The sequence below is a fragment of the Stegastes partitus genome, unplaced genomic scaffold (genome assembly GCF_000690725.1).
Source record: "Stegastes partitus isolate 25-593 unplaced genomic scaffold, Stegastes_partitus-1.0.2 Scaffold358, whole genome shotgun sequence".
Taxonomy (NCBI): domain Eukaryota; kingdom Metazoa; phylum Chordata; class Actinopteri; family Pomacentridae; genus Stegastes; species Stegastes partitus.
The window spans coordinates 156,775-181,971 of NW_007578089.1; the positions used below are offsets into that span (position 1 = coordinate 156,775).

The following is a 25,197-nucleotide window of genomic DNA, read 5'->3' on the forward strand; positions in this document are numbered from 1 at the left end:
GTGGCATTCGGCGTGTTCATGTGGTTACCAGCTGGGTTACAAAAGGCAGCAAGCAGAACAAAGAGAGCGAAAGCAGGATTTAATGGAGTTTGCGGTAATGGGCAGGGGAATCAAGAGGGAAAAAAAGAAAGATGACTTGAACTGAAAACTTGGAGAGATCATTTAAGAACACAAAATAATAGGTGGGGGTTTGCAGGGAGGATGAGAGAAATAGAGCACAGAATGAAAAGCACACTGTTTGAGCTCGCCTGCCCTGCCGGTGACCTCTCCTGATTTGTTTCTCCTCGCACATTTTATGATCTTGAGTATTTCCCTCCAATAAAGTCGTCTCTGAGGTACGGCGTGCCACGCTTTACATGCTGCTGGGAGTTCTGGACGTCTTGTACAAGAACAAACAAAGGTTTTGTCAGTGCTTCAATTTTTCACAATGCTTTGAAATATTTATTTTTCTTACCGTGTTTATCATGGGGAACAAAGTTTGTTTCTGAGCGCTTGCTGCGGGTCCGAGTGCGCCCGTGTTTACATGTTCGCATCGCATTACCGGACGCCGGGCTCGCAGAACACACGCGCGCGTTCAAGCGTGTTTGTGTTTACGGCGCGAGGGGACGGCATGTGCTCGTATGTCATGTTGATTAAATGTTTGCAAAGTGGCTTTTGACCAGTTGTCTGTTCATGTGCTTAGTGTTTGTTATACACTGAATGGCTGCTGAGCTCACAGCGTGTGAGAACAGTCTGGCCTTTCAGAACAAAACCTCCCGTTCAGAGTATTTCAACATGTCCAAGCTCTTGCTCGTAAAGTTAGCTGGCTGCAAACATCTACTCAACCCCTCCCTCGCTCTTAGGACTGGCTTCACTTGTGACTTCAGGTTGTTCACCTCCAAAGGGCAGCAGGAGGAAGGTGGAGTGTTTTCCAATTCTGTATGGCTTTAATGTTGCGGTGAGCCATATATGCAGCATATAATTTACTCTTAGGTAGACATATGCCACTTCATAAAACCACAAAATCAACACCGGACGATAAAAGTGTTCTTACAAACGTCTGAAAAACACAAGAATCTACCAGTGTGGGAGGTAAATTGTGTGCTAATTCTGGTTTGATGCTAAAATATGTTGCATATCAAATTTGGAATGAATGAAAAAACAATCATGTATACAGAGAAATTTACTTTGGACTGGTGAATGCTTTCCATGCTCCTAAAATAGGCACACCAGACTCCAGCAGCAGTGTTCACTCTTGAAGTGTTTGTCATACACAGTGTGAGTCACTTAAGAATGGAATGTACATATTGGAAAAAAAAAAGCTGCACAGCAAGAATTTGTTGTCTCTGGACGTTATTGACGATCAAGATTGCTTAAAAATGTACAGACGCTGTTGCAAGATAAATGAATGTGTGGTAATAGGGGGGAAAAAAAAGACGGTGGTACATTAAAGCTTTAAAAATATCACACATTTTTACCAAAGATGTCCCAGCCCTCGGTGGCGACTTCTTCTAAAAAGCTGCTGACATCATGTAGTAATCAAAGGTCTTCACACGTTTGACGCCGTGTTCCCTCAATAGCCGGGAGGGTTGGAGGAGAAGCTTTATTAATCACGATGAACCAACAATTTGCTGACAGCAGTACCACCAGCTCTAATCCAGCAACCCCCTCCACCCCACCCCTCAGCTGAAATGGTACCACCCACAGCCACAAAAACACACACACTCACTCATATGAAAACAGCCTCATCTCCTCTCGGCTATTAATCACCCGTACTTCCCCTCCCTCCTCACTTCGCTATGATTCAGCCTGATGTTTGTTTCAGAGACATCATTTATCCAAATCAATTAACATGCAGAAATGTGATCCAAATTGAAGTATGTTTATTTGCTTGTTTGTTGTAGCCATCAGTTTTGTTTGTTTGTTTGTTTGTTTTTAAAAAGATGATATAGAAATACTTTATTAATCCCCAAGGGGAAATGTGGTTGTTGCAGCACAAAGATAACCATAAATACAGATAAATAAGCAAAAAGGAACAATAAGAAAATATAAAATGTACAATAAGTGTCTGTATACTCTTATATCACTAATGTAAAAGTTCATTAACTGTGCATAGCTACTGCTAGTAGAAATCTGATAGAAGAGTGATGATAGATAATTCATCGTGTCTCGTGTTTTCAGTCAGCAGCAGCACCAGTGAAGTCCATGACACAGGTTTATGTTTAAATGTCATTTAATTGTAATAACCCCTTGGTGACAGACATGTACATCTACACCGATGCTTTGGTGTTTCTTCTCCTTACATATTGTCAGACTTCCCGTATGCTGGGTTAGAGAATTTTCCCATGTTCCAGTTGACTATTTGTAGAAATTACTGGACCATAGGGATGTGATTGCCTCTGTAGCAACATTTCACATCGCTGTAGGAGTTCCTGTCTGTCTGTTCCGTCTAGCAGAGACTAAATAATGTTGATTCCCGTGTCAGCACAACATGTCGGGGTTTCCAAAGCTCCACCAGGACCTGCATTGTTCAGTCTTTACATGCTGCCAGTGGGAAATATTACTCGCGCCCACAGCTATCGATTTCATTTTCATAGATTATACTCTGTGCAGAATATGTCTATATTTGTTATTCACTGATATGACCCTATTGATAAACCGCACGAGGGCACCGATGTAATAAACTTGAGGAGCATATCAAGGAGGGCCCTGCTGTTGAGCTCGTACAAGATGATTATTGATTCTAATTACTGCAGCAAAGAGACGGATAAACTGTTTCTAATTTGTGCAAAAATGTCGAGCCCCGAGCACACCGCGTAACCTTGGTGCACTCGTAAAGCCTTGTGATTTTATACAAAACCAAAATATCAACAAGACTGCCTTTAATCATCTCAGACCCGATGTACATCCGTTTCTTTCTCTGGCAGATAAACACTGATCAGCCGCAAAACCATCTGCCTAATATTGTGTAGGTTCTGCTTATGCCTCCAAAATAGCTCTGAACCATCAGGGCATGGAAATGGGATCTCTGGGATTGTCCTGTGGTGTCTGGCACCGGGACATTGGCATTAGATTGTCTGCGTCCACAAAGTTGCAGGTTGTGGATCAGGCTTGTTCTGGCACATATTTATCTTTGATCAGATTGGGATCTGTGGAGTCTTGAGACTGGGTCAAGCTCTTTTTTTTTTCCTCTTTGCCGTACCCTTCGAGCCATTCCTAAGCGGCTTTTGTTGAGCAACAGCCGCATTGTCCTGCTTGGTCTGGAGCAATGATTGGTTGTGTCAAAGTAATATCCACAAGAAGGATCTGAGGTTCCCCATCAGTATTCCTCACATCACTGATTGGGTGTTTGTGGAAAATCTCAACAGTTCGGATCCTGACGAATATTTCTGACAACCGTATGGATGCAGTTAATCAGTTCGATGAAGCAAGCTATAATCAAACAGGCCTACCTGCCATATGTTTATTCCATAGTCTTTTTTGCTGTAAATCTCCAGTAATCATCCTGCTGTTTGTTAAACTCCAGGAGGACTTAAAGTAAAAGTCCTCTTCTTTTTTTGTTGTTGTTTGCTGTATATGTATTTTAAATGGAAATATTCCCGGCCGTTGGAGTCCAGAGTGCTCTCAATTTCAATAAAAAAAATATGTATGAGGAGATGCAAAGATGACCCTTGCCTGTAGTTAAAGAGAGACACACACATACTGTATATACAAAAATCTAACTAATTGAGTCCCGGGTGAGTGTTGTGGGCTCATTAAACCTTCCAGCTAGACATTGGTAATCTGTCAGGAACTGAGCACAGATGAAAGACAGAGTAGAATCTAGTTTTCCCGCGGCCGATGTACTGTACACCCCCTATGCCGGCAGTAGCCACATGAACATTTACACCCTTCTAATAATGCTGTTCATCCTATAGCCTTAACTTTGTTTATATCCTAAACACAGACACATTCAGGAGTACGCTCAAGATGCACCCGTTGTTTCTGTTATTTCCCTCTACACCTCGCGGATGAATATTTAATTTCTGTTTTCTGCCTCAAAACTCACAAGCATTCCTGCAGGCCTTCTAAAGATCAAGACAGTTTGAGTTCGGGGTTAGCATCAGGGAGTGGAGGTCACTTCTAGTCTGCGCTCCAGGCAGGGAGGAAAGACGAGAACTGACAAAGCTGCCTTTAGGAGAGTGCATCAATTGCGCATTCACAGGGGAGCGAGTCAGTTCCAGCGAAGAGAGTCAGAGAGCCGTGAGTCAGACGCCATACATGTGTAGGTAGTCATTTGTAATGTTTATTGAGGTTGAACATTTGAGACCACCAGAGGAGAGCGCAGTCTACTGATTATAGAAAGTTATTATTCAATTAGAGGAAAAGCTATCATTTGGGGTGCTGCAGTATTTTTCTTGCCTTCTGCTCGAGGTTCACGCTTCGGTTCATTTAGATGCAGCATTAAAGCGAAATTATCTTTGAAGCAATCGGCTATTGCCATTGGCAGGAGACTTATCGTACCATCTGATGTGTGTCGCGGATCTGTCCAAAAATTAGCAGCATTAATTGTCTTGTCTATCAGGTAATCACCTCTGGGATGTCCTGCTGTGTCAGTCGTCACATCCCCTATGTAGTATCAAACATACCCTGCACTGAAATGTTCCAGAGCCTAGCATGCTGCCAGACTCACCATGACACTTCCCTTTCATTAGCATCCAATCTGATGAGCTCATTTCCGCGCCAACACTGTTATCACAAGCCAACTCGGGAGACAGACACGCATACACTCCCTAACACACAGCCCCCCCTACTTTCAACCACTGCTTAGGGAGCTGTTTGATTCTTCAATTAATCATTTATGTCAGAGGGGGGAAGTTGAAAGCCTAAAAGCTATCGATTGTTTCCATGTTGAGAAGATTCAGAGTTGGCAGCAATTAAGAGCTTCAGTTGTTGTCAAAGCAGACAGTTGATTGTGTGTGTGTGTCCGTTTCGGGGGGGGAATCCACTTTGTAGATACACTAAAGTGAAACAAGCAATTGAAGGAGGAAGAGGAAATAAAAAAAATAAAAAAACTGGGTGTACAGTTAATGTGAAGCGTCACAGAGTAAAGCGAGAAATTTTTGCATTTTTATGGGCCTGATCTGTAAAGCGCTGCTTCAGCAAGATGAGGGAGCGCAGACCTTATCAAGACTTTGCTTAGATCACAAGCCAGAGATTGTCAGGTTCAGCACTTTTATGATTGCCTCCGCTCATATCCACATGAATACATACGAGTGTGTGCGACCGCAAATGCACACACACACACACACGCCCATAAACACATCCATTTAAACACACTCGCTTAAACCATCAATAATCACTTTATCAGCCTCGCATGTGGAAGCACCAATTGATTTGATGCCAGCACATGTCATTCCTCTCCAGTGCCGTTAAATCCTCCACACATGGAAGATTAGCATCAAAATATAATTCTCAAATTAATTTGGATAACAGTATAATGGCTGTGGGTAAACGATATGTGCGGCGCAGCATTAAAAGTCAATCTGCAGTAATGTAATCCTGTCCATGGTCCAAACATTTCACCATTAAAACTATAAAATGTTAAATTAATCCATTCTGCTTGCTTAACTGTGTTCTGATGGGTTGTGATTCTCTCGCCAAAACAACTTTTTTTATTTTGTCTGTTGTTACATGACTAACACTCCTCTCATTCAGGTTTCCTGCTAGAAAGGTTAGCTTCCCTGACATCAGCTCAACAGCAGCTCAGACCAAATCAAGAGCTGTAATTCCTGCCAAGCTTCAGGCCCGCGGAGCATGCAGGAGATTAAAGGGTCCAGCTCGCCCTTTCTTTCAATCTCATTTTTACAAGGCTGTGCTCTGTCAGATTTTCATTGAAAATCTTTTCAGGCACAGAAGAACATAAAAGCAGCATTAAGCAATTTTGACAACATTTGATTCAGCGTTGATTCAAAAGATGTTGCATAATGGACCGTGCACTATTTCCCATGTAACACTCTGTGTTTTGTCTTTGACAAATGAAGCCCTAATGGTTTTCAGTTTATGCTGAAGAGGTGCTCTGGTACAGTTGGCAGACTTTGGTACACAGAAAGTGATGGACTGCTGTACATGATGTACAGTGCAGCTCTGGTTTTTGGTGTCGTTTGGCAAGAAAAGCAAATGACATCAGCTCATTTTTGAAGTATAACTGAGCAACTTCCAAGACATATTTCAATTGTGGTCATTTGTAATTGCACAGTGTTTGATATCAAAATAACACAACAATGCAGCGCAGCATGTTTACAGGCAGACTAAAGCAGATCGCAACAGGCTGCGGCTTGTGTTGTGTCAAGCAACTAATGTGATTTCTTTTCGTTTCTTTTTTTACAGCTACACAGGCAGAGTTGTAGGAAATGGTCTGCATGCCCAGAGGCAAAACCCAGAGGTCAAAGTTCGCAGCGTGGATCCTGCAGTGGTGGAGGTCAAAGAGAGGTTGGAGAACTTCAACCAGGTAGGATGACCTTTACTCGGCATGAGGACCGCTCTCATAACTAATTACTTCAGTACACACAAATACACACTGCGTATAATGTAGATTATGTGTCTCTATTTAGCATTTAAACGCAGTGAATGGCCAAAGGGTGCCACTGAGTCATTGGTTTATTCTTCCATGTGTTGCACAAATATCTGAGATACCACTGGGTGTGCCACTGCGGTACATGTGTACCTCTACACAAGGAAGTTGCTGATTAGCTTCATTGTTGTTGTTCAAAATGATAACGAGATTCTGTTTAAGTAGCTTAACCTCAAGAGTTAAGACAGATTTCAGGGTCAACTAATGTTGCAACCCGCTACACCAAAGTCCTATTGATTGGCTTTCTTCTTATTAGTACTCTGCAAACAATGTAACTCCAAGTCAAAAGAGCTCCTGAAACGTCCTTGTATTTTCTTTTGATCTAAAGACTTATTTTGAGCACAGAGGCAGATATCAAAGATAAATGAAAAGGATAGTGGGTGAAAGGGAGACAGTGACAAAAAAAAAAAGTGAATTACTGTTGGAAAGAGGGGGAGGGAAAGAAAAAAAAAAAAGAAAGAAAGATGAGAGGCGGGAGCAAAAGGTCAGGAATGAGTGACAGATAGGCATAGATGACACAAGCAGCTTCAAAGTGCCACTGTTTGTCATGTAGATGGAGTTTAGGGCTGAAAAGGACCAAGAAGAAAAGGGCCATTTCAGACAGTCCCTAGAGGCCATTTGAGGAGACAAACGGACCAGGATTTGGTTCCCCCTCTGCCTGCCTGCCCTTTTGTTGCCCTGAAAATTATGCCCACTGATAGTACACCAGCCATCCCTCACTTTCCATCTACATCTCGCTCATTCTTTCATCTGTTTTCACCCTCTCCTACACCTATTTGATTTGCTGTTGCTAATACATCAAAGAAACTTTATCTGCCTTTTTCTCATTTCTTTTTTTTTTATTTCTGCATGTTGACGCTTTATTTGACTGCATCATCATATCTTCACAACTTATTTTTTTTACATCATTATCTGCACAGATCCTCTTACCGTCATCTCCTTCTTTATTTTTCATGCATATCTATTTTTTCTCTCCTGCACTGTTCACCTCTATCTCACGTACATTTCCTTCCGCCGATCTGTCAACCCGTCTTTGCCACTGACAGCTCGGGATCATTCCTGTTAGACCACAGCATCCCATTGTGCACGGTGGCTGTCAAGTGCCTTGTTGTCATGGAAACTATGCGGAGTTGAACGGGTGTCCTGTTGACATTTACAGGGTTGAAAAGCCTACCTTGAATCTCGACCAGGTGGCAGAGCTTGGCTGAGCTTTATGTTTGTGCCAGATAAGAGCAAAGGATCACAGAGTGTTAAACCGGCATAATGTGGCAGGTTTTTCTTCCACAAGTGCAGGAATACGGGTTTATCACACGCGCTCACACTTGCATGCACGCAGACAGAGGTGCAGCATGTATATGTTAAACTGTTAAGCATCAAGCATACCAAAAATGTCGGCTTAAAAAAATAGTTTCTTTCTGAAATGAAGCGTTTAACTTTTCACCTATGGCTGCTGCGAACTCTGGTCACTCTCCAGACAGGTTCCTATACATCAAAGTAGGCTGGCTTAGAATTAGATCCTCTGCCAAAAGCCTCAGTTGACTAATACTATTTCATGCTTAAAAGGCCTATGACAGACTTTACGTCACGCTCCCTAATTTTGTTATGGCACCCTCAAATTTCCTCCCACCTCCCTGTTTGAACTGCGAGAAGACATTTGTAGCACTAACAAAATCAGGAAGTGTACCTTTTAGTGGTCATAACTATTTAAATTTCATGTATCTTGCAAAATTCAGCTTAGCTTTCAATTGACCCAGTTGCTAATATTAATATACTGTTCTCTCTTTCTCTCTGCTGTTGTCTGTAGTAGGTAATTGACTTAGGAAATTGTCACTTTAACATTATTAAAATGGAACAAAAGCACATCCTTATTTAACATGTCTTAATACCTCTCACCCATTTTGATGTCTCGTTCCGTCTCCTCCTCGCAACAGATGTTTGCACGCAGGGCAACGGCATAAAAATCTTCCAGGTGGGAGAGTCAGTTCATAAAATAAGTTTATTTGCAGATTGATTCTGGCAAGCCCATCTGGATCCTTTTCCAAATTACAAACTTTACTGGACACCCTGGTTGCCTTTTAGGCTGTAAAGTTAATTTTTACCAATCAGGAGGGACTGCATTACAGATATAAAGCAGCAGCACAGTTTAAATTTGACTCCACAGCGAGGCGTCGACAAAGCTGAATGTATTATGTAATGACTGCTGACATGAGCTCCACAAATTGCCAACACTGTGTGGATCCTCTGTGGATAAGTGAGGTACCTCCTGCCTCTTGATACGAGCAAGCTCAACAATCGCTACCTGATTTAGACACAGTGACTCTTCAGCTTTTAGTTTTCAACTGTTTGACTGTCTGTATTTTTGATCTTTTCTTTGGTTATTGACAGCACGACAGCAGCAACTAGTTTTCAGATGTAGTTACTTTAACAGTTTTGTTGCCAACTACATTTTTTTATTTATTTTTTTATTCGCTGTGGAGCATCGGCAGTCAGGGCTGTTTATCAGCAGGATTTTTAAAAAGCCATTTTTTCATAAGAGGTGTGTTTCATGTTTCATTGGCAGGTTTTATAATCACAAAACATGAAGCAGTTTGAGTTTTTACAAGTCAGAAAAGTTGTTATACTCTATCCTACTCATATTAACAATTCAGACAGGACACTTTATCAGATTTAACCATTTATTTGAGATCACATACATTTAGTTTGGCGGTGACTCTGCTCGTGATGCTCTGGAACAATCTGATGAAGCATGACAGATAATCCCTGAGATCACAAACCCCCGCAGAGCCATGAATTTACAATCTACAATTTTTCAAATACGGTATGAACACGAGGACAGGAGACCAACTAAATAGTCTTCACTAACAGAATCTAGATTACATAGTTCAAGGTACAATAACGAACCATCTGCAACCTACAATCCCATGATATGGGAAACACCAGGGTTATATGAGATTGAACTGTTTTTAAAAGGTGGTGGTTGGGGAGGAGGAGGAGATTTGACGATCTGCAGAGGCTGGAGTAGCAGCGATGTGGTGAGCGTGAAGCGGGCAGAATGAATGAACGCTGCCTCAGTTATAAAGCACGCTAAGTGGGTGGGCTGGACTTTAGTGATGACGATTGGACAGGAGGGGCCATGTGACCGCCTGACTCCGTGCCTGTCTGAACTAACGCGAAGCTACATTCCTGTTTGTGAGTAGCGCTTTTTTTTTTTTCCGTCACACACCTGTGGCTTCACTAGAACAGGAAGCTGGCTCCCCACCTAAGGCAGATGTTAGTCTGCACTTGGCAAGAGAAGGGACAGCAGAGGTACAGACGGTGGAGGTGTGATGGGTAGCCCTGGAAACGAAAGGCAAGATTTTGTTGGAACACAAAGGTTAAGGCAAGGAAAGAACCTGTCAAATTTTGGGGCATATATGATGAAAGACTTTCTTAAAAATTGTGAGGTGGGGATATGTACTCTACAAGGGCATTTCTATTTTATTTGCTTGCTTGTTAGTTTTTCTCAGCTCTTGAGCTTGTTTGCATTAGAGTGAGGAGTTTGTGATCGGCTGGGAAGCAGCGACAACACTGCTGCCGTGAAAAGGCCATCCATCCATATGCCTTTGCTCTTCTGGAGTCTGGCGGCAGCAGGCTTAGCAGGGCGTTCAAGACGTCCCCAGTTGCATTTTCCAGCTCCTTCTGGGGGATCCCAAGGTGTTCCCAGGCCACATGACATATGCAGTCCCTCCAGCAAGTTCCCCGGGGACTCCACCCTGTTGGACGTGCCCAGAAAACCTCTAAAGGAATGCGCCTGCAAGGCACCCGAGCTCGTCACCCTAAAGCTGAGCCCAGCCACCCTACAGAGGAATCACATTTCAGCTGCCTGTATCCACGATGTCATTCTTACCGTCGCTACCAAGGGCTCATGAGTATAGGTGAGGGTTGGAACGTAGACCGACTGGTAAATCATGAGCTTTCCCTTTAAGCTTAGCTCCCTCTTCATCAAGAAATCGGTACGACGTGTGCATTACTGCTGACGCTGCACCAACCCTTACGTCCATCTCATGCTCCAGGCTACAAGATCCCTTAACTCTTTCACTCATGGCAGCACTTTACCTCCAGCCCAGAGGGAGCAATCCACCGGTTTCCGACAAAGAACCATGATTTCAGACTTGGAGGGGCTGACTCGCATCCCAGCCGCTTCCTGCTTGGCTGCAAACCGCCCCAGTATGTGTGTTTAAAAGTCACGGCCTGATGAAGCCAACAGAACCGCGTCATCGGCAGCAACCAGGGGCTCAGATTCCCAATCTGTCTTGAAAAAGGGACATTATTAAATAAAAGGTGACGTGAAATGAAAATGTCGTTGGTAAAAACGCTGTTATAAAACACAAAAGTTGTAATAAACATAATAAAACTCCTATGTTATGCTAAAATGTTTAAATAACATTCCAAAGCATTGAGATGTACTAATTTCGTCCTTGGTACTTGTGTCACAGATAATATTTACATATTTCAGAGATATGTTTTATGTGATCATGAAAGAATTATTGCATTTAGATGCTGCGTCTTTGGCTCAGCGGACAAGAAAAGAACTTGTTTCTTTTTAAAACACTCAGGAAATCATTGTTCTAAGCCGCCAAGGTTTTCACAGTCCTATCCCTCAGTGTTACAGGTGAGAAATTAGGTGCTTTGTACACAGTGGGTAGCTCAGGGGTCCTGGGAGCACTGAGCATTTGTATAAATACACAATACACCTGTTTGTTTAGAACACTTGCACTCAGCAGCTATTGAGGTAACAGCAAAATGCCTGGCATTGATTTGGAACACCTGCAAGCCCCTGTTGAGAAATGATGCTTTTTTTTTTTTTAAAGAGCCACTAGCATATTACTGACTATGTCTTTAAATAAATAAGTACACTCCTTGAAACATCTGATCTATCGTTATTAAACCGCATAAATTTGTGGCAGACCCATGCAGGGAATAAAAATCTGACTTTGATAGCAACAAAGAAAGAAAAACTGTTAAACTGCTTCTTGTCTAATGGACTAGATCAGGGGTGTCGATCTCAAAAACACAGAGGGCCAAAATTTCAAACCTGAACAAAGTCGCGGGCCAACATTGAACAAATGAGCCTTTTAATAAAAAAATTTTGCTTTAACATTGAATATGGAACAAGCAACGCTTATTACCATACATTATATATAACTTAATAGTGAAGACATGCAAAATCAAATTATAAATAAAAAAACACATCAATGGCACAGTTGTAGTGTGAAGTCGCTATGCCTACTGTCACAGAGGAGAGGGAGTTTCTGGGTCCTGTCCTGATTGACGCGCCAAAACAACAACAGGGCATTATGGGATTTGTAGTATTAGCGGTGAATGCGCTGTACAGTACAATACCGGGGGCAGCTCTAGTAGTCATTTGGTATTGTCTCGCGGGCCAAATATGATTACAAAGTGGGCCAAATTTGGCCCGCGGGCCAGAGATTGACACCCCTGGACTAGATTATATATTTAAACCAGGGCCTGCACACAGTATATTGCTTTTTGTTCATTTTGAGTCGGTATGTCTTTCCTTTCGTCTTTGCAAAAACTACTTCCAAACATTCGCAGCAAGGACGCTTTTGTGTCCTCACTTTTTAACAGGACTTTTTAGGGTTAAAGTTTGAATAATGTGTCAGCGTTAGAAGTACAATTAGGCTCGTCTGCACGTTTGTCGTCTTTCATCCTCGGAGCTAGTTTGGTTTGGTTATTTTCAGTGAAATTTTAAAAAGCTCTAAAAATATACATAGTGGACTGATTTTAAGCTACATGCCATTCTTTTTTTGGCTTAAAAGGTATTGCAGGTTCTTCGATGAATCTTTAATCTGAGCTTTTTTTTTTTCCAAATTTGAATAACCTCAATTTCTGGGATTAGTTGAGGTTGAGACGTGGATATTTGTACCTACTCCAACACACTGTGGTACTGAGGGGATTGGAAAACAGCTGCTGATTTATCAGGCTCTGACCCCTCAGCTACTCCTGGCAGCCTTTTGTTTAAGCACTCAACATGAGCGTGCACATGCAGTACACACAGCGCTAATGTTTGATTCACATAAATATACAAAGTATGGCAGGCAGGTTTGCACGGTGGAGGAGACGTACACAGTTGGACATCAACATTTCCATGGTGAAACAACTACATAAAATATAGAAATAACACCCAAACACACACACAGGACAAGCCTAATGTCTTGGCCTCCAATAAAATGGTCCATTAAGTGAGTAGGCCAAGTTATGGTCCTCCTCTGTGTGTCTCCTCTGACTGTCCTCTCTCTCTCCCTCTCTTTCCCCCTGCCTGTAAATATTGCTAATGTGGATAATAAATGTTTCAAAGTGGATTTTTGATTCCCAGCCATCAGTCCAGCTGTTTTTGGGTGGGGATCCTTTTACAATGGTCTATCTGTTTCCATGCGAGTATCAAATCCAGATCATTTGTCAGTTTGTCAATTTGCACTTTGGTAAATGCAAAGTCAGTGGCAACATGCGGAGAAAGGGGGGAAAACACCCAGACGCTCATTCCCACGCTTTATTTCTGTCTTTATCGTTCATTCAGACACACAGACTCACACCTATGTGCACACACACACACACATAGCGCCGTTAAAAATAGTGAAAGCCGTGTTGGCTGTGGACTTGGAAAGTCTCCGGCATCAAAAAAAAAAAAAAAAGAGAACAGAGGCCAGTTCTACGTGTGATCGATGAGACCGACTACTGCATTGCTGTCTGGTTTGGCCAGTGCCCCGGCCAGGTTCCACATCAGAGAAGCCACACTTTTGTTAAACACACACTCAGCAGATCCCCTCAGTGGACGCTGTCAGTCCACGGCCCTATCAGCCACCGCACAGACTCAGTTACTGTGGGCTTTTGTTAGCGAGGGCAGGTTGTGCATGCTATTTAGAAGACTGCAAAAATAACGAAATGACTCTTAAAAAGCATATAGATTTAGATAAAAACCCAAAGTTGGTTTTGTGACTTTAATATGCCTTCATAGTATATGGCTCTTTTATGTTTAAGCAGTGCCTGAGGCAGTCTGAAAGGGTTTGAGCTTTAAAGAGTTAGTGGAGTCCGGGGATGAAGAAAGTGCTTGGGCTGAGCTGGCAGCCCGTCACAGGGAGGGGACAGATTCTTTCCACTTGAAGAAGATGATGGAGTTGGTCTTCACAGGAGCTCTGCTTCTCTTTGCTGCTGCTGTGGCAACGATACAGCAACAAGTCTCACTGCCCAGGGCTCTCTGCGAGCTTGGCAACCAAACTTCATGAACCCAGACTGTAATTTAAGCATAACATTTTTTACCGCCGTAATTAGATGCAAAGCTCATAAAATTCCAGTGAACTGTGACTGTTTTTCTACATTGGGTCATATTTGCTCTCCTCTTGGGTTTCGGTTCCCGTGAAGACACTGATTCTTGTCATGTAGAGAAAATCTGTGGCCTGTTTGTGTTTCAGGCACATAGTTATGAAAATCCCCCTTTTTCAATCTTGTTCTGATCTGATACGGCGTGCGTTTGTAAAAAACATGTTTAAACATCATGTTCTGAAGGTTATCTAGAGGTGGGATTATGCTCTCCTATGGCTTCCCCTACTTTGTAAATATGGAAGAAAGACGAGTTGTTGTTTTTTTCTGTGAAATTTTCCCTTTTGGGATAATGAGTTATACACATGTAATGAGTTTCAGATCAGATTCTGGTTTGATTCTGAAGATGTCAATTCAAATTGCTTTGAATAATTCAGCTCAATTCAGTTCAAGATTTACGTCTTATAAGTTTATGTATATTCAGTGAGGAAAAAGGCAAATGCAAAGACCAGTGTTGGAATATCAGAGCAGATGGAGGGATGGATAAATAATATAAGAACCCTATATTATGCACTTCTTCAGTAAATTAATGCAACTTGTCCCTGACTGATACAGACACAAAGGACTTTGGACCAGCACTTTGTACGTACGTTCTCGCCGTGTAATTTTCTTTTCTTTTTTCTTTTTACATACACATGTTGCAGAAGTCACAGCACAACTCCTACTTTGTGTTTGGTGAGATTTTAGCATGTTGCAGTACAAGCAGTATTTTAATGGTGCAGAACAACAGCTTGGAAATGGCTATGAAGTGTCTGCCAGTTAAGATTAAGTCTCATTGGGCTTCGTTTCAGTCACTGTTTCATACTCTGGTACTCATACATTTCATACTCAGTGCTGACGACGGAAACATTTTAGCCACATTAACCGCATAACATGCAAACGCTGACAGGATTTTCTTGTTGTTGTGGTGATATTGCACTCAATTATACAAGTAATCCACTGGATCTTCAGTTTCTCAGATGCGGGGGGTACATGAAGACTCTTGTGTTCACTCTTGCAACCAGCAGCAGAACATTTGCCGTGCTTTGCTCGTCGCTGAGACATTTTAGAGTTAACAGAAACATTAGAAAATAAATAAACCATTTCGACTGTGAGGCAGCTGCTCATACCGAAATTCTCACATCAGAATCAGCAGGCAGTAAGAGGGCAGGATTATGCAAAGTTTAAGCTCGATAATAGTTGGTTCCTTAGTTGAAGTGTGGCAGCTCGGTAACATTCTTGCTGACTTGTACAGCTGAGAGTCTGTGTGCTTTTGAGGCGTCTTGAGGACTTGCAGAAATACTTCTTCATATCTTAACAGAATTTACTTTACATCCCCAAGTTCATAGAAACCACAAAACACTAAAAAAAAAGGATTTTAGCCATGTGGGCTTTAGGGTTGTATGCTCCGTAGAAGCTGCATTGATTAGTCCAGTATGTGGGCTGATTGCTACCATAATAATGGGAGTCCACGGTGAATGACCTGACATGATACCTTATCAAAGCAGCTTTTCAAAACCTTTTGTCCTGCTGCCATATGAGTACTTCTGAAGCACAGTTTGATGTCTGAAATGCTTCAGCTTCACAGCAGCACAGGAGCAGCCTTCACTGTTTTCTGACCCTTACATCTCTTACAACAACTTTTCATCAGCGAGGTAGCTGTTGGGACACGCTCCCAGGAAAATGCTGATGTCACTCGAACTGTCGCACATTTTTCAGTAACATCTCCAATATTTGCCTGACAGAAGTCAAAGTTTATTGACACACACATACATTACACACAATCTGCCTTCAGTCGGTTGCCTGACAGGAGCGGGGCGTGACAGCACAGCGCCACAGTGTGTTGCCGCGATTGAGTCATGAGGGTTACGTGAGGTCACGGCCAATAAAGTGTCACCGACGGTTAGCAACACAGTCGGCTTGTGCTAACTTGCGGTGGGAGGGGTGTGTCTCTCTGATATTGTTTAAAAACGTTCAAAGCATTACTCAGACGTAGACATGTTTATTTTTAAGAGCATGAGCAGTTTCTGTTTTTCACACTGATTTCATTATTAGCATTATTTTTAAAGCGAGGCCAAGACGAGCTGACACCACCACGTGGCCACTTTTGGCTCACAACACCTGAGATGTAGAAGCAAGCAAGAAAGACGAGACAAATGATTCAGTATTTTTCCAGGAATATTGCTCAATATGCTTAAAGGAACTGTTGGCTATTGTACTCAGGGTCGTATTTTGTGATGCTCATTTTCTATATCCCTGCTATAAATTGTGTTCAATCAATATTTTGCAGTTGTAACCACATTTCATTGACCATTGTGTACTTTTACTCTAAATGATGTGGTTGATGGTGGAATCGGACGTATGATTCGTTTAAGGCCCCGTAACTCGGAAAGAATGACATTTTCAAACTTCTTTTTATTATTATTGTTGCTGTTATTTATTTTGTTTCAAAATAGGAATTAGATATTTATCACAAAACCAATCAGCCAGTATGCTCTGCAGTGATGCAGATCTGGATGTATGTTATTGTTTTTTATCAGTATAATAGTTAACAGCTTCATGTGTTTTGTCGCTGAATGTGAACAGGGAGGGCAAAAGTGCTGGAAAACCTGCCCTTAAATCCACAATATAACCAGTTCACTGATTCTTGCTGCCACACCGTGATCCCCAAGATGTTAAATCACAACAATCAAAAGCAGCAGAAAAGTCTCACGCACCTCATTAAAGGTAGAAGTTTGTAGGTGAACGTCGGAGCCACAGCTGCGGAGGTCCACCGTGAGCGTTTTGGCCTGTAGCATTTAACCAGACCCAGCATGCACCTTCTGTCATGCAAGATTGTGGGTGTGTTTGATTTGGGTCACTTAGCGTGCTTGCTGGGTGGTACGATAAGGCTGTAATTAAGGGAGCTGAAACCTAATGTTAAGCTTAGTTACTCCCATAATGACAGCATCCTCTATTTTTTCTTTTTGCATTGTTGTGCTTTTTCTTTATATAATTGTCTTGGCCCAGGTTGAACTGCACCTCTCGCATCCCTTGACAATCAGACGGTGAACATATATCCATGAAGTGATGTGTTAAAATGTACAGTTTCCTTTAGAGAATGTGACCTGAGAGTTTGTCGTGGAGCTTTGACCTCCAGCAGCTGGTGCCAGACTCGCAGCTTTGTCTCTGCTGCAGCTTCTGATCGAGCTCTTTACTTATTACTTATTATGAGATACACTTGAGATACAAATATAAAAGTAAAATTAGCAATTTTTAGTACACAGCTTTGTTAATGGATCCGTGCTTGCTGTATAGAGAAAGCAGGCTGTCTGCTATTTGTTCCAATGTCAGATGCTGGTCATTGGTCCATAAGATGTAGATCTATGAGCTCTAACTTCATCTTTTTGTTGTCCATAGTGAAATATGGATTCCAAATAAAAAGGTCAACAAGGCAAAACTATGTGGCTGTCAGCTTTGGATAAATGGTTTCTATTGGCTTCATTTTTTAACCACGGAAAGGGATAACTGCAGAAAAGTGCTTGGCTCAGTTTGTTGTTACGCCTTTGATTTTACTTTTGAATCATTTTTTTTTGTTTTCTGTGTAACGGACAGCAATGCTCGGCTTTTGCTTTTGTCCAGACTCTTAATAGCTGTTATTGCTGTCCAGGCTGGAACTTTCTGCTGGATGTTAATTGCAAACTTTCTGTAGGATGATAACAGATAGCATAAATCCACACAAACAACTGCACTGTATCTCTTTCACAATCAGCAGGATGCTCGAGCAGCGGAGCTATCTATAGTTCGTTTTGTTTGCAGCGTGTCACTCTTCCTAGAACGCTCCATTTCTGTCTGTTCACACTGAAACTATAAAAATATTCTCTTTTTTTTTTTTCCTCCTCTCCTTTGGCTGCCTGAGATATAGAAAGAATTGCAGCCATTTCCTCTGAAGCCCGCGACATATTCAGACACATACATAAATACATGCTTCTTTTGTCTCCCAGCTGTTTATTTTTACACAAAAGCGTTACGAACCTTAACAGTATGAAAAGAGAACGAAGGGAATTTAAATATAAAAGTTGAGAGAACTTGTCCAGACTGTTGGAGATTACTGCTGTCATTTTTTCCCCTCTTCAGTTTCCTCCAGGGTTTCCTTTCCTTCTCTTTTTCTCTGTCCGCATATTCAGTTTTACCGCCGCCCGCCCTCAATGAGGTGATACTGTTTCAAATTGTTAGCGAAGAAAAAGAGCACATGTCTAGATGTGGGCACGCAAAAGGTTATGACTTATGATCTCGGTTCACTTTTTCGACAACAATATCCCGCATATTACACATGCGGAGACTTGTGCGCAGACACATACGCTTACACAACTCCTTCATCAGTTGCAGTATTCATATCCAATCCCTGACCGCGTTTCACATTTTTACATTTTATAAGATTTCTGTTTCCACATAAAACTGGAGCGTGTATCTATAGTAGGCTGCCGATTAGGTGCCACACACACACACACACACACACACACACACACTTAAAAGTCCTGTCTTTCTTCCAAACCCCTTTCCGAAGGTGATTGGTTACTCCTGGCAGTGCAGATTTTAGCGTGACTGGGATGCAGTCAACTACATGCAGGAATTCAGCCCTTGATGCTCTCAAACCTGCCCCGTCATCCTCCGACTAAAGAATGCTTTTGAAAAGAAAGAGAGAGGAGAATTAGTTGGCACGGCGAGAGGAGAGCTAGAAAATATTTCATGATTTGGGATTTTATTCAAAGCCTTTCGGGAATACCTGATTTGTCTTTGGATGCCAGGGTAATTTCAAGGCAGGCCTTAAAGGTAAAGGCTGGCATCTTGTTTTTTGGGGGGGTTTTTCCAGCCCCTTCACTCTCACCCCTCCTCATCAGCTTACACAACTACAAACACCTGTCTGAACTCTATGTAAGAAGTAATACTTATTTGAATTCTTACTTAGTCTTTCTTTCTTTTCACTATTTGTGTACTTGTCCTATTGCTTTCTTGATCCCACCCTCATGTTGTTATTGGTATCATGGATATATTTTGTATTGTATCATCGTATCCGTTAGCTTTACGTGAAGGAATCATGATTCATACAGTTGATCTATAGGTCCTCACAATGTTTTTTTCACACTTTGTGTTCTTTGTACTTAAAAAGGTTTCTCTCCTGGTATGATGACAGCTTCTATTCTAAAGGAGATGGAAAAGTTTTTTGTTTTATTTTTTTAAAAAAAAAAGCCTGTTTGAGAAACTGCTTAAGAGACTCATTGAAACCCAGAGCAGCAGTCATTTTCCACCAGAGAACAGAAAAGGGAGCGAGAGAGGCTATTCACTGCATATTATGCATTCAACAGTCTTTAAGAACTCGTATTGAAAAATTGTATATCGCTTTAGCGCCAAGGACGAATCAGAAATGTGCTTCTTCTCTGGGTTGGTCGGATACCGTAGTTAAGTTCAGCGTGTGTTCCTTTGCGATTTAATAGAACTCAAAATGGAAGAGAAAGACATATCTAAACACTGACGCAATCAAAACAACACAACAAACTGCGTTGGACCACAGCCAATCGACAATTAAACTGACCGGGGTTTCCATTGCGACGGCGCTTTTAATTGATTCCTTCTCTAATTAACATGCTTTAAGGACAGCTGGGCCACGCTGCATTGTGTTAAACATCCCCACAACATCGTAGTTATTAGCTTAATACCCAACTGGTTATCTAGCGTGGTGATGGTTCAGTACGTTCTGCTGCTCAGCAGAGCATTTGCTTGCAAACTCTTGGAGTGTGCTCTGAATTCATTTAGTTGCTTTACAATAAAAAGGTTAATTGTGTTATCATTGTTGCCGTCTGGAACCGAGGAAGGTTGCCTCTCTCTTATTTGCTGTCTGTCTTTCACAACCACTTATCATGCCCTTGCAGGCTTGTGCAGAAATATTTAGACTGATGCAGGGGAGGGTTTAAGTCTAATGAGAAGTATTGTACATATTGCTTGGAATAGTTGTATACAGCTGAGGTATGAAATGAACATTTTCAGTGTGTCTCTGATGAACTATGAGACTCTCCTTTTTCAGAATATCACATCTCCTAACAGGCAGAACCAGTACAGCGCACACAAAGAGTCTGTCAGCAGGTTGTAATGTGAGCCAGCTCATAACCATAAAGTACACAACTCTAACCAGCGTGCGATATTGTTCACATTTTTTTTTTCTAAGTGATCTCTTTGTACCTTGCTGTCCGTCTGCGAAAACCGAGACATCCCGCTATTGTTAACGGCTTTCATTTTTGCTCTGACTGTAAGCGATCTGTTTTACCTGCTTGTACTTAAGGGCCCACTCGAGTTTCACGAAGCCCGGCGTGGTTGTAGAGTTGCACTGGAGCGCTCGTTTTACTCGCTCAGGCTGGAGTGAATAGATGTGATTTCACATTGGATATAATGGGTGACATGACAGATGTAATAAGCTACAGTGTCAAAAGTACCCGCTTGTGTCAGGATCATTTTAAGTTTCCTCATCTACTCTTCCTTTCAGACTGCTGTAATCACTGCTCTGGTAAGACAAACAGAAAGAATACTAATATGTTCATAACTGCTCCTTCACTGGCTCTGACACTAGTTGAGCTGCAAACAATCCGACATTTTTGACATCGACGTTAGCGAAGTCCTTTGTGGGTCCCTCATTATTTGTCCCAATTTTTCTACTTGTCACTTTAAGGCCTTAACTATCTGGGTATCTACTTTACATAAATATATATAACCTCTTGTGTGAGGAAGGTCTTGTCTGAAATATCTCATCTGCCACTGAATGAATTGTCATGACCTTTTTTATAAATATTCTGGATTCCCAGGAGATAGATTTTTAATATTTCACTCTTCCCCTGACTTTTCCTCTTGCATGACCAGAGGGTTGATATTTTTGGTTTTGTGTGAAATGTCTGTCAGATGGATCTCCGTGACATTTGGTACAGATAGTTGAGGTTTCAAGACAATGTATCCGACTGACTTCTGTGCCTGTTGTGTGACTTTTTCATGCAGGGCTGTTATTGAGTCAAAATTCAAATTTGTTCAGTCTTTCGGTTTACGACCAAATACCTGCAAGAACATTCCCATGAATCTTAACTGCACTCTGTGTTTATACTGATAATTTGCAAGCATTTGCATGCTAAGGCACTAAACTAGGTAAACATTATACCTCCTGTGCATCAGCATGTTAAAACTGTGCCGTGCATAAGTAACGCCTCATCGAGCTGCTAACGCGGCTGCAGATTCTTAGTCTTCGTTCGGAGTTGTACTTTGCATTATAATCGCTGTGCTCGTCTGTTTCCATGAAATGTTTCTTTTGGCACATTGAAGGTGTAAGAGACAAGCAGTTGAAAGTCTCCTTTGCTGTCAGGTGTGAGAATGAGTCAATGGTGAGGTGTCAGTGGCAAGGATATTTGTCATCCCTCAACACCTGAAGTCCCACCCCCATTCCTCCTATTCACCTCTCAACATGTCTTCACTGGTTGTTCCCTCCACATGAAGGTCAGCTGTGTCCCAGGATTGATCTTGTCAGTTTTCTCATGAATGTTTAATCGTGTGTTTGCGCGTGTATGCACATGTAACCTAAGGGTAGCGACAACGGGCAAACGGATAGCACCGTACGTCCTGCAATCTCCGACTTTTCATGCCTCCGTCTCACCTTTGAGCTCCGTAAGATCGTTTTCTTGTTGTGTCAGGGGAGCTCCTTGTCAGGCACTGGGTGATGGAACAAAGACCACCTTGACGACGCTGGACAGCAGGAAGGGCCAGCGGGTGGTCCAATTAGTTGGCTTCATGCTAGCATGGAAGGGCATCATAAAGAGTCGTGTTTCAGGCTCCGGGCTGAAAAATTCTTCATGCAGATCTGTAGTCGTGCAGTAATGTGGCATGTTTTCTGTAAGTCAATTTAAGTGAGATGCAACAGTGAAGTGTAGGTGAAGGTTATTTTCCTCCAGTCAGTAAAGTAATCTTAAAGTTAAAGTAAGCTGTGACAGCAGATGTCTGGCAAAGGATTCTTGATCTATTTAAAATTAAAACATGTTGTACAACAGACCTGTATGAAATGAGATTGTTTTGATGCATTAGGGTACAAATTTCCCAGTGCATTATTTGATTGATTCATGTTCGACAGCGAACTAGTGCTGAAAGGAACTCGGGAGAAAATCAATAAGATGTTTGTCATTCCTGTTTTTGTGGCAATAAATCAAGAAGAGAAGCGTCAAAAAGATGACCAGTGCTGCTATGTAACACATTTCCATATCAGCTGGTATTAGAAGTTTTTTTGAGATTTTTAAATGAGCTAAACAAAAAAAAAAAAAAGAAAACACTTCTTTGGTTTCTGGAATCATTCTCATTTTTAAAAAAAATCCTCTTAAATGTGTTTGTAATTAATTGCAACACATCATCCTACCACCCAGGGCTCTCGCTATTATACACCACCCACACTGCACTTCTGTTTCCCCAGGACGCTATGTATCATCGGCTGGGCCCTGGCTGACATTTACAGGGCTTGATGTATCAGGGCAAAAGTAGTCATATGTCAACTTCAGAGCTGTTACACAGGAGACACAGGGAAGCACAGTGTTCCAACAAAACACACTGTACCGCTCGCCGATATGACACGCTGTTGTAGCATCGAAAACTCGCCGTGCAAATATACTTGTGTTATGATGTTTCCCGTTTCAGCTGCAGGAAATCAAATTTAATGTGTGACTCACACGCAGACTATTGAAAAAGTGTCGTAAATGAGACTATAAAAGGAGGCTCGATGACTACTTTTGTCTCGCTAACAGGCATTTATCTGTGTTTTTAATTTTAAATCCGTCTAATCATGGCTTCCTGAATGCATTGCCCTTCAGACATTGGTAACAGAGAATCAGTAATATTATCTTATGCACGTCCCAGTGTGTGATATGCTTCCTATTGCTGTGTTTGTGTAGGAGACCCAGGAGAAGTTTCCAAAACTGGGCCAGATGGAGGCCTGGGATGAGCTGGGCAGTGGGGAAACAGAGGAGGGCAGCACCACAGACTGTGATGATGAAGACGGTTGTCAGTCCTCAGGAGACGGTCAGGAAAAGAACTGTAAGTGACACATGCCCACTTTGACTTGCATAAACTCTTACATATACCCACATCCTCATTCCTCTACTGCTTTTCCCTTTGCCAACTGGCACATCAAACCCTCACGCCTTTCATCATTGTCATTCCAAATTATATGCATGTCTACCGATATAATGATTTACAATATCACCGTTTTTAATTGTGCTCTACTTCCACGTAGCTTATTTTGTGCAGTATGTAACCAAGGACAGATCTGCCTCTGACAAGGCCTTATCCCCTCTCTCTCTCTCTCTCTGTCTCTCTCTCCATCCTCTCTAATCCCACAAGCCTCGAATTGTTTTACTGCCACAAAGTCACTCACATTTTCACACTCTGCCAAGGTTCCAGCAAAGGTGGTTCTTTAGATGTCGAGACAACAAGCTAGTTTACTTCAATGGGCACACACTCACATATGAGGTGTCAGAGAGGAGGTGTTGGGGCTTGTGTCGGCTTTGATGATAATCATTTGATCTCCTCCAGACGTTTTACATTCATCATCCCTAATTACCATGTTGGGATTTTTCCACCTACACAGTAAAACAAGGGAATCTGGTGTAAACCTTTGTCTTCCTGGCGTGCAGGGAGCAGCAAAGAACAAGGAAGAGCACAAATACAATGAGCTACACACTCAGTATCAGCCGACGACAGGTTAGGTATAAAGGTTCGGATTTTTATTATTTTTTTTCTTCACGTGGCTGGTAAATGGGCCATCTGGAGATACTATATGCTGTAGAAGCAAGCAGACAGGCAATACAAAGAGGGAAAGGCCCAGTGATAAGATCCCAGCTGAGTAAGCTGAGCCTCTTTGGCTTCCCCGAGAGCAAGACTGCCGAAATGCCAGCTGCTGAATCAGCATTCTCCTCGTATGTAACATGTACCATGTTTGCTCTGTCCAACACAAATGCACACAAGCACACTTTGTACAGTGTGGACTAGCCATATACATTAACCTTGTGATGAGCACACAATTAAATGCAGCAGACAGTGGAGTATACTGCTGGCCTAGATGTTTACAATTCTGGCCATGTAATCACATTGTCCCCATTTTGAATTCAGCCAGAGACTTTTTGCTGCTTGTCATCCTGCCTCTGTTTCCCTTCAATGCAGGTCACCGCTCTGCTTTCCGCGATCAAAATAAGGCCAAACTCCCCCCCCAAAAAATATCCTTTAAAATGATTGTTAAAATGTAGTCCTGTCACATAGCTTTTATCTCTTTGAATTGCTGGTGTCACAGCATCATCATTGTTGCCAGATTATTGAATCAACATGTCAATAATCTGACGACTGAAGACGAAGAACTGAAGAATACAGAAACCCTGTTAAACCACAACTGCAGCTATTTTTCATACGGACTCCTTTAGCCTTCTGCTTTTGTTTTTTTGTTTTTTTTTCTCACTGCAAAGTATTATTAACAGCAAGTTGTCGCTCCCCAGTCTTCATTTTGTTTACATCTGCTTCCCCGTGAGATCACGTAAGGTGGTGCTCTGCTTCCTGACCGCTCCCTCTGGCAGGATAATCTTGATAATATCCTGTGGTGTGTGATGCGCCATTACTTTCAAACGCTGTAGTGCGTGCATATCTAAGATTAGAGAGCAGAATATCTGTGAAGTGTCTCCTTATGTGTGTGATGCAACACGATTTCAACATCTGTTAGAATTTTTTGAAGCCCCCGTCGTGTGAGCTCAGTATTTTTCACTAAATGCAAACGCTGTCAAGGTACCTGCATGCACATTCACAACATATTTAACTTTTGCCACCGTGAGCTCAACGCTGATATCACTTTTTGGCTGATACGTTTTTCCTCCATAAGATGATGAGCTCCACGGACTGCACTGGACAGCAAAGACACAAACATGAAGCAGAGCATATCTCATCAGTGTTCCCTCCAACCATAATGACAATTTTGATAATCAAAACCTCCTTTAACTTCGGCACCATGCACTGTACTGCACTGAGTCCTTTCAGCTGTATAGATCCTGAAAGGAACTCAACTGTAACAGTCAATGCAAAAATAATTTAGAACAAAACACCTAAAGTTTTGTTATGAGGCCATTACAATATAGAAATGTGCAACATAATACTCACCAGACATAGGGGCACTAAGTCAGCATATAAAAGCAGCCAGTGGGATGCTTTAAGGTGCT

At 42.0% G+C, this 25,197-nt stretch overlaps 1 protein-coding gene across 2 annotated transcripts in view; it reads left to right on the forward strand.

Moving 5' to 3' along the window:
• The window catches only part of LOC103359185 (glypican-5-like), a 105,956-nt gene that overhangs the window by 60,736 nt on the left and 20,023 nt on the right, over window positions 1-25,197 (forward strand). For both annotated transcript variants that reach the window (XM_008284416.1, XM_008284417.1), the window contains 2 exons: window positions 6,349-6,469; window positions 22,894-23,035. In XM_008284416.1, coding sequence (XP_008282638.1) covers window positions 6,349-6,469; window positions 22,894-23,035 — 263 coding nt within the window. The remainder of the gene's footprint in view (window positions 1-6,348; window positions 6,470-22,893; window positions 23,036-25,197) is intronic.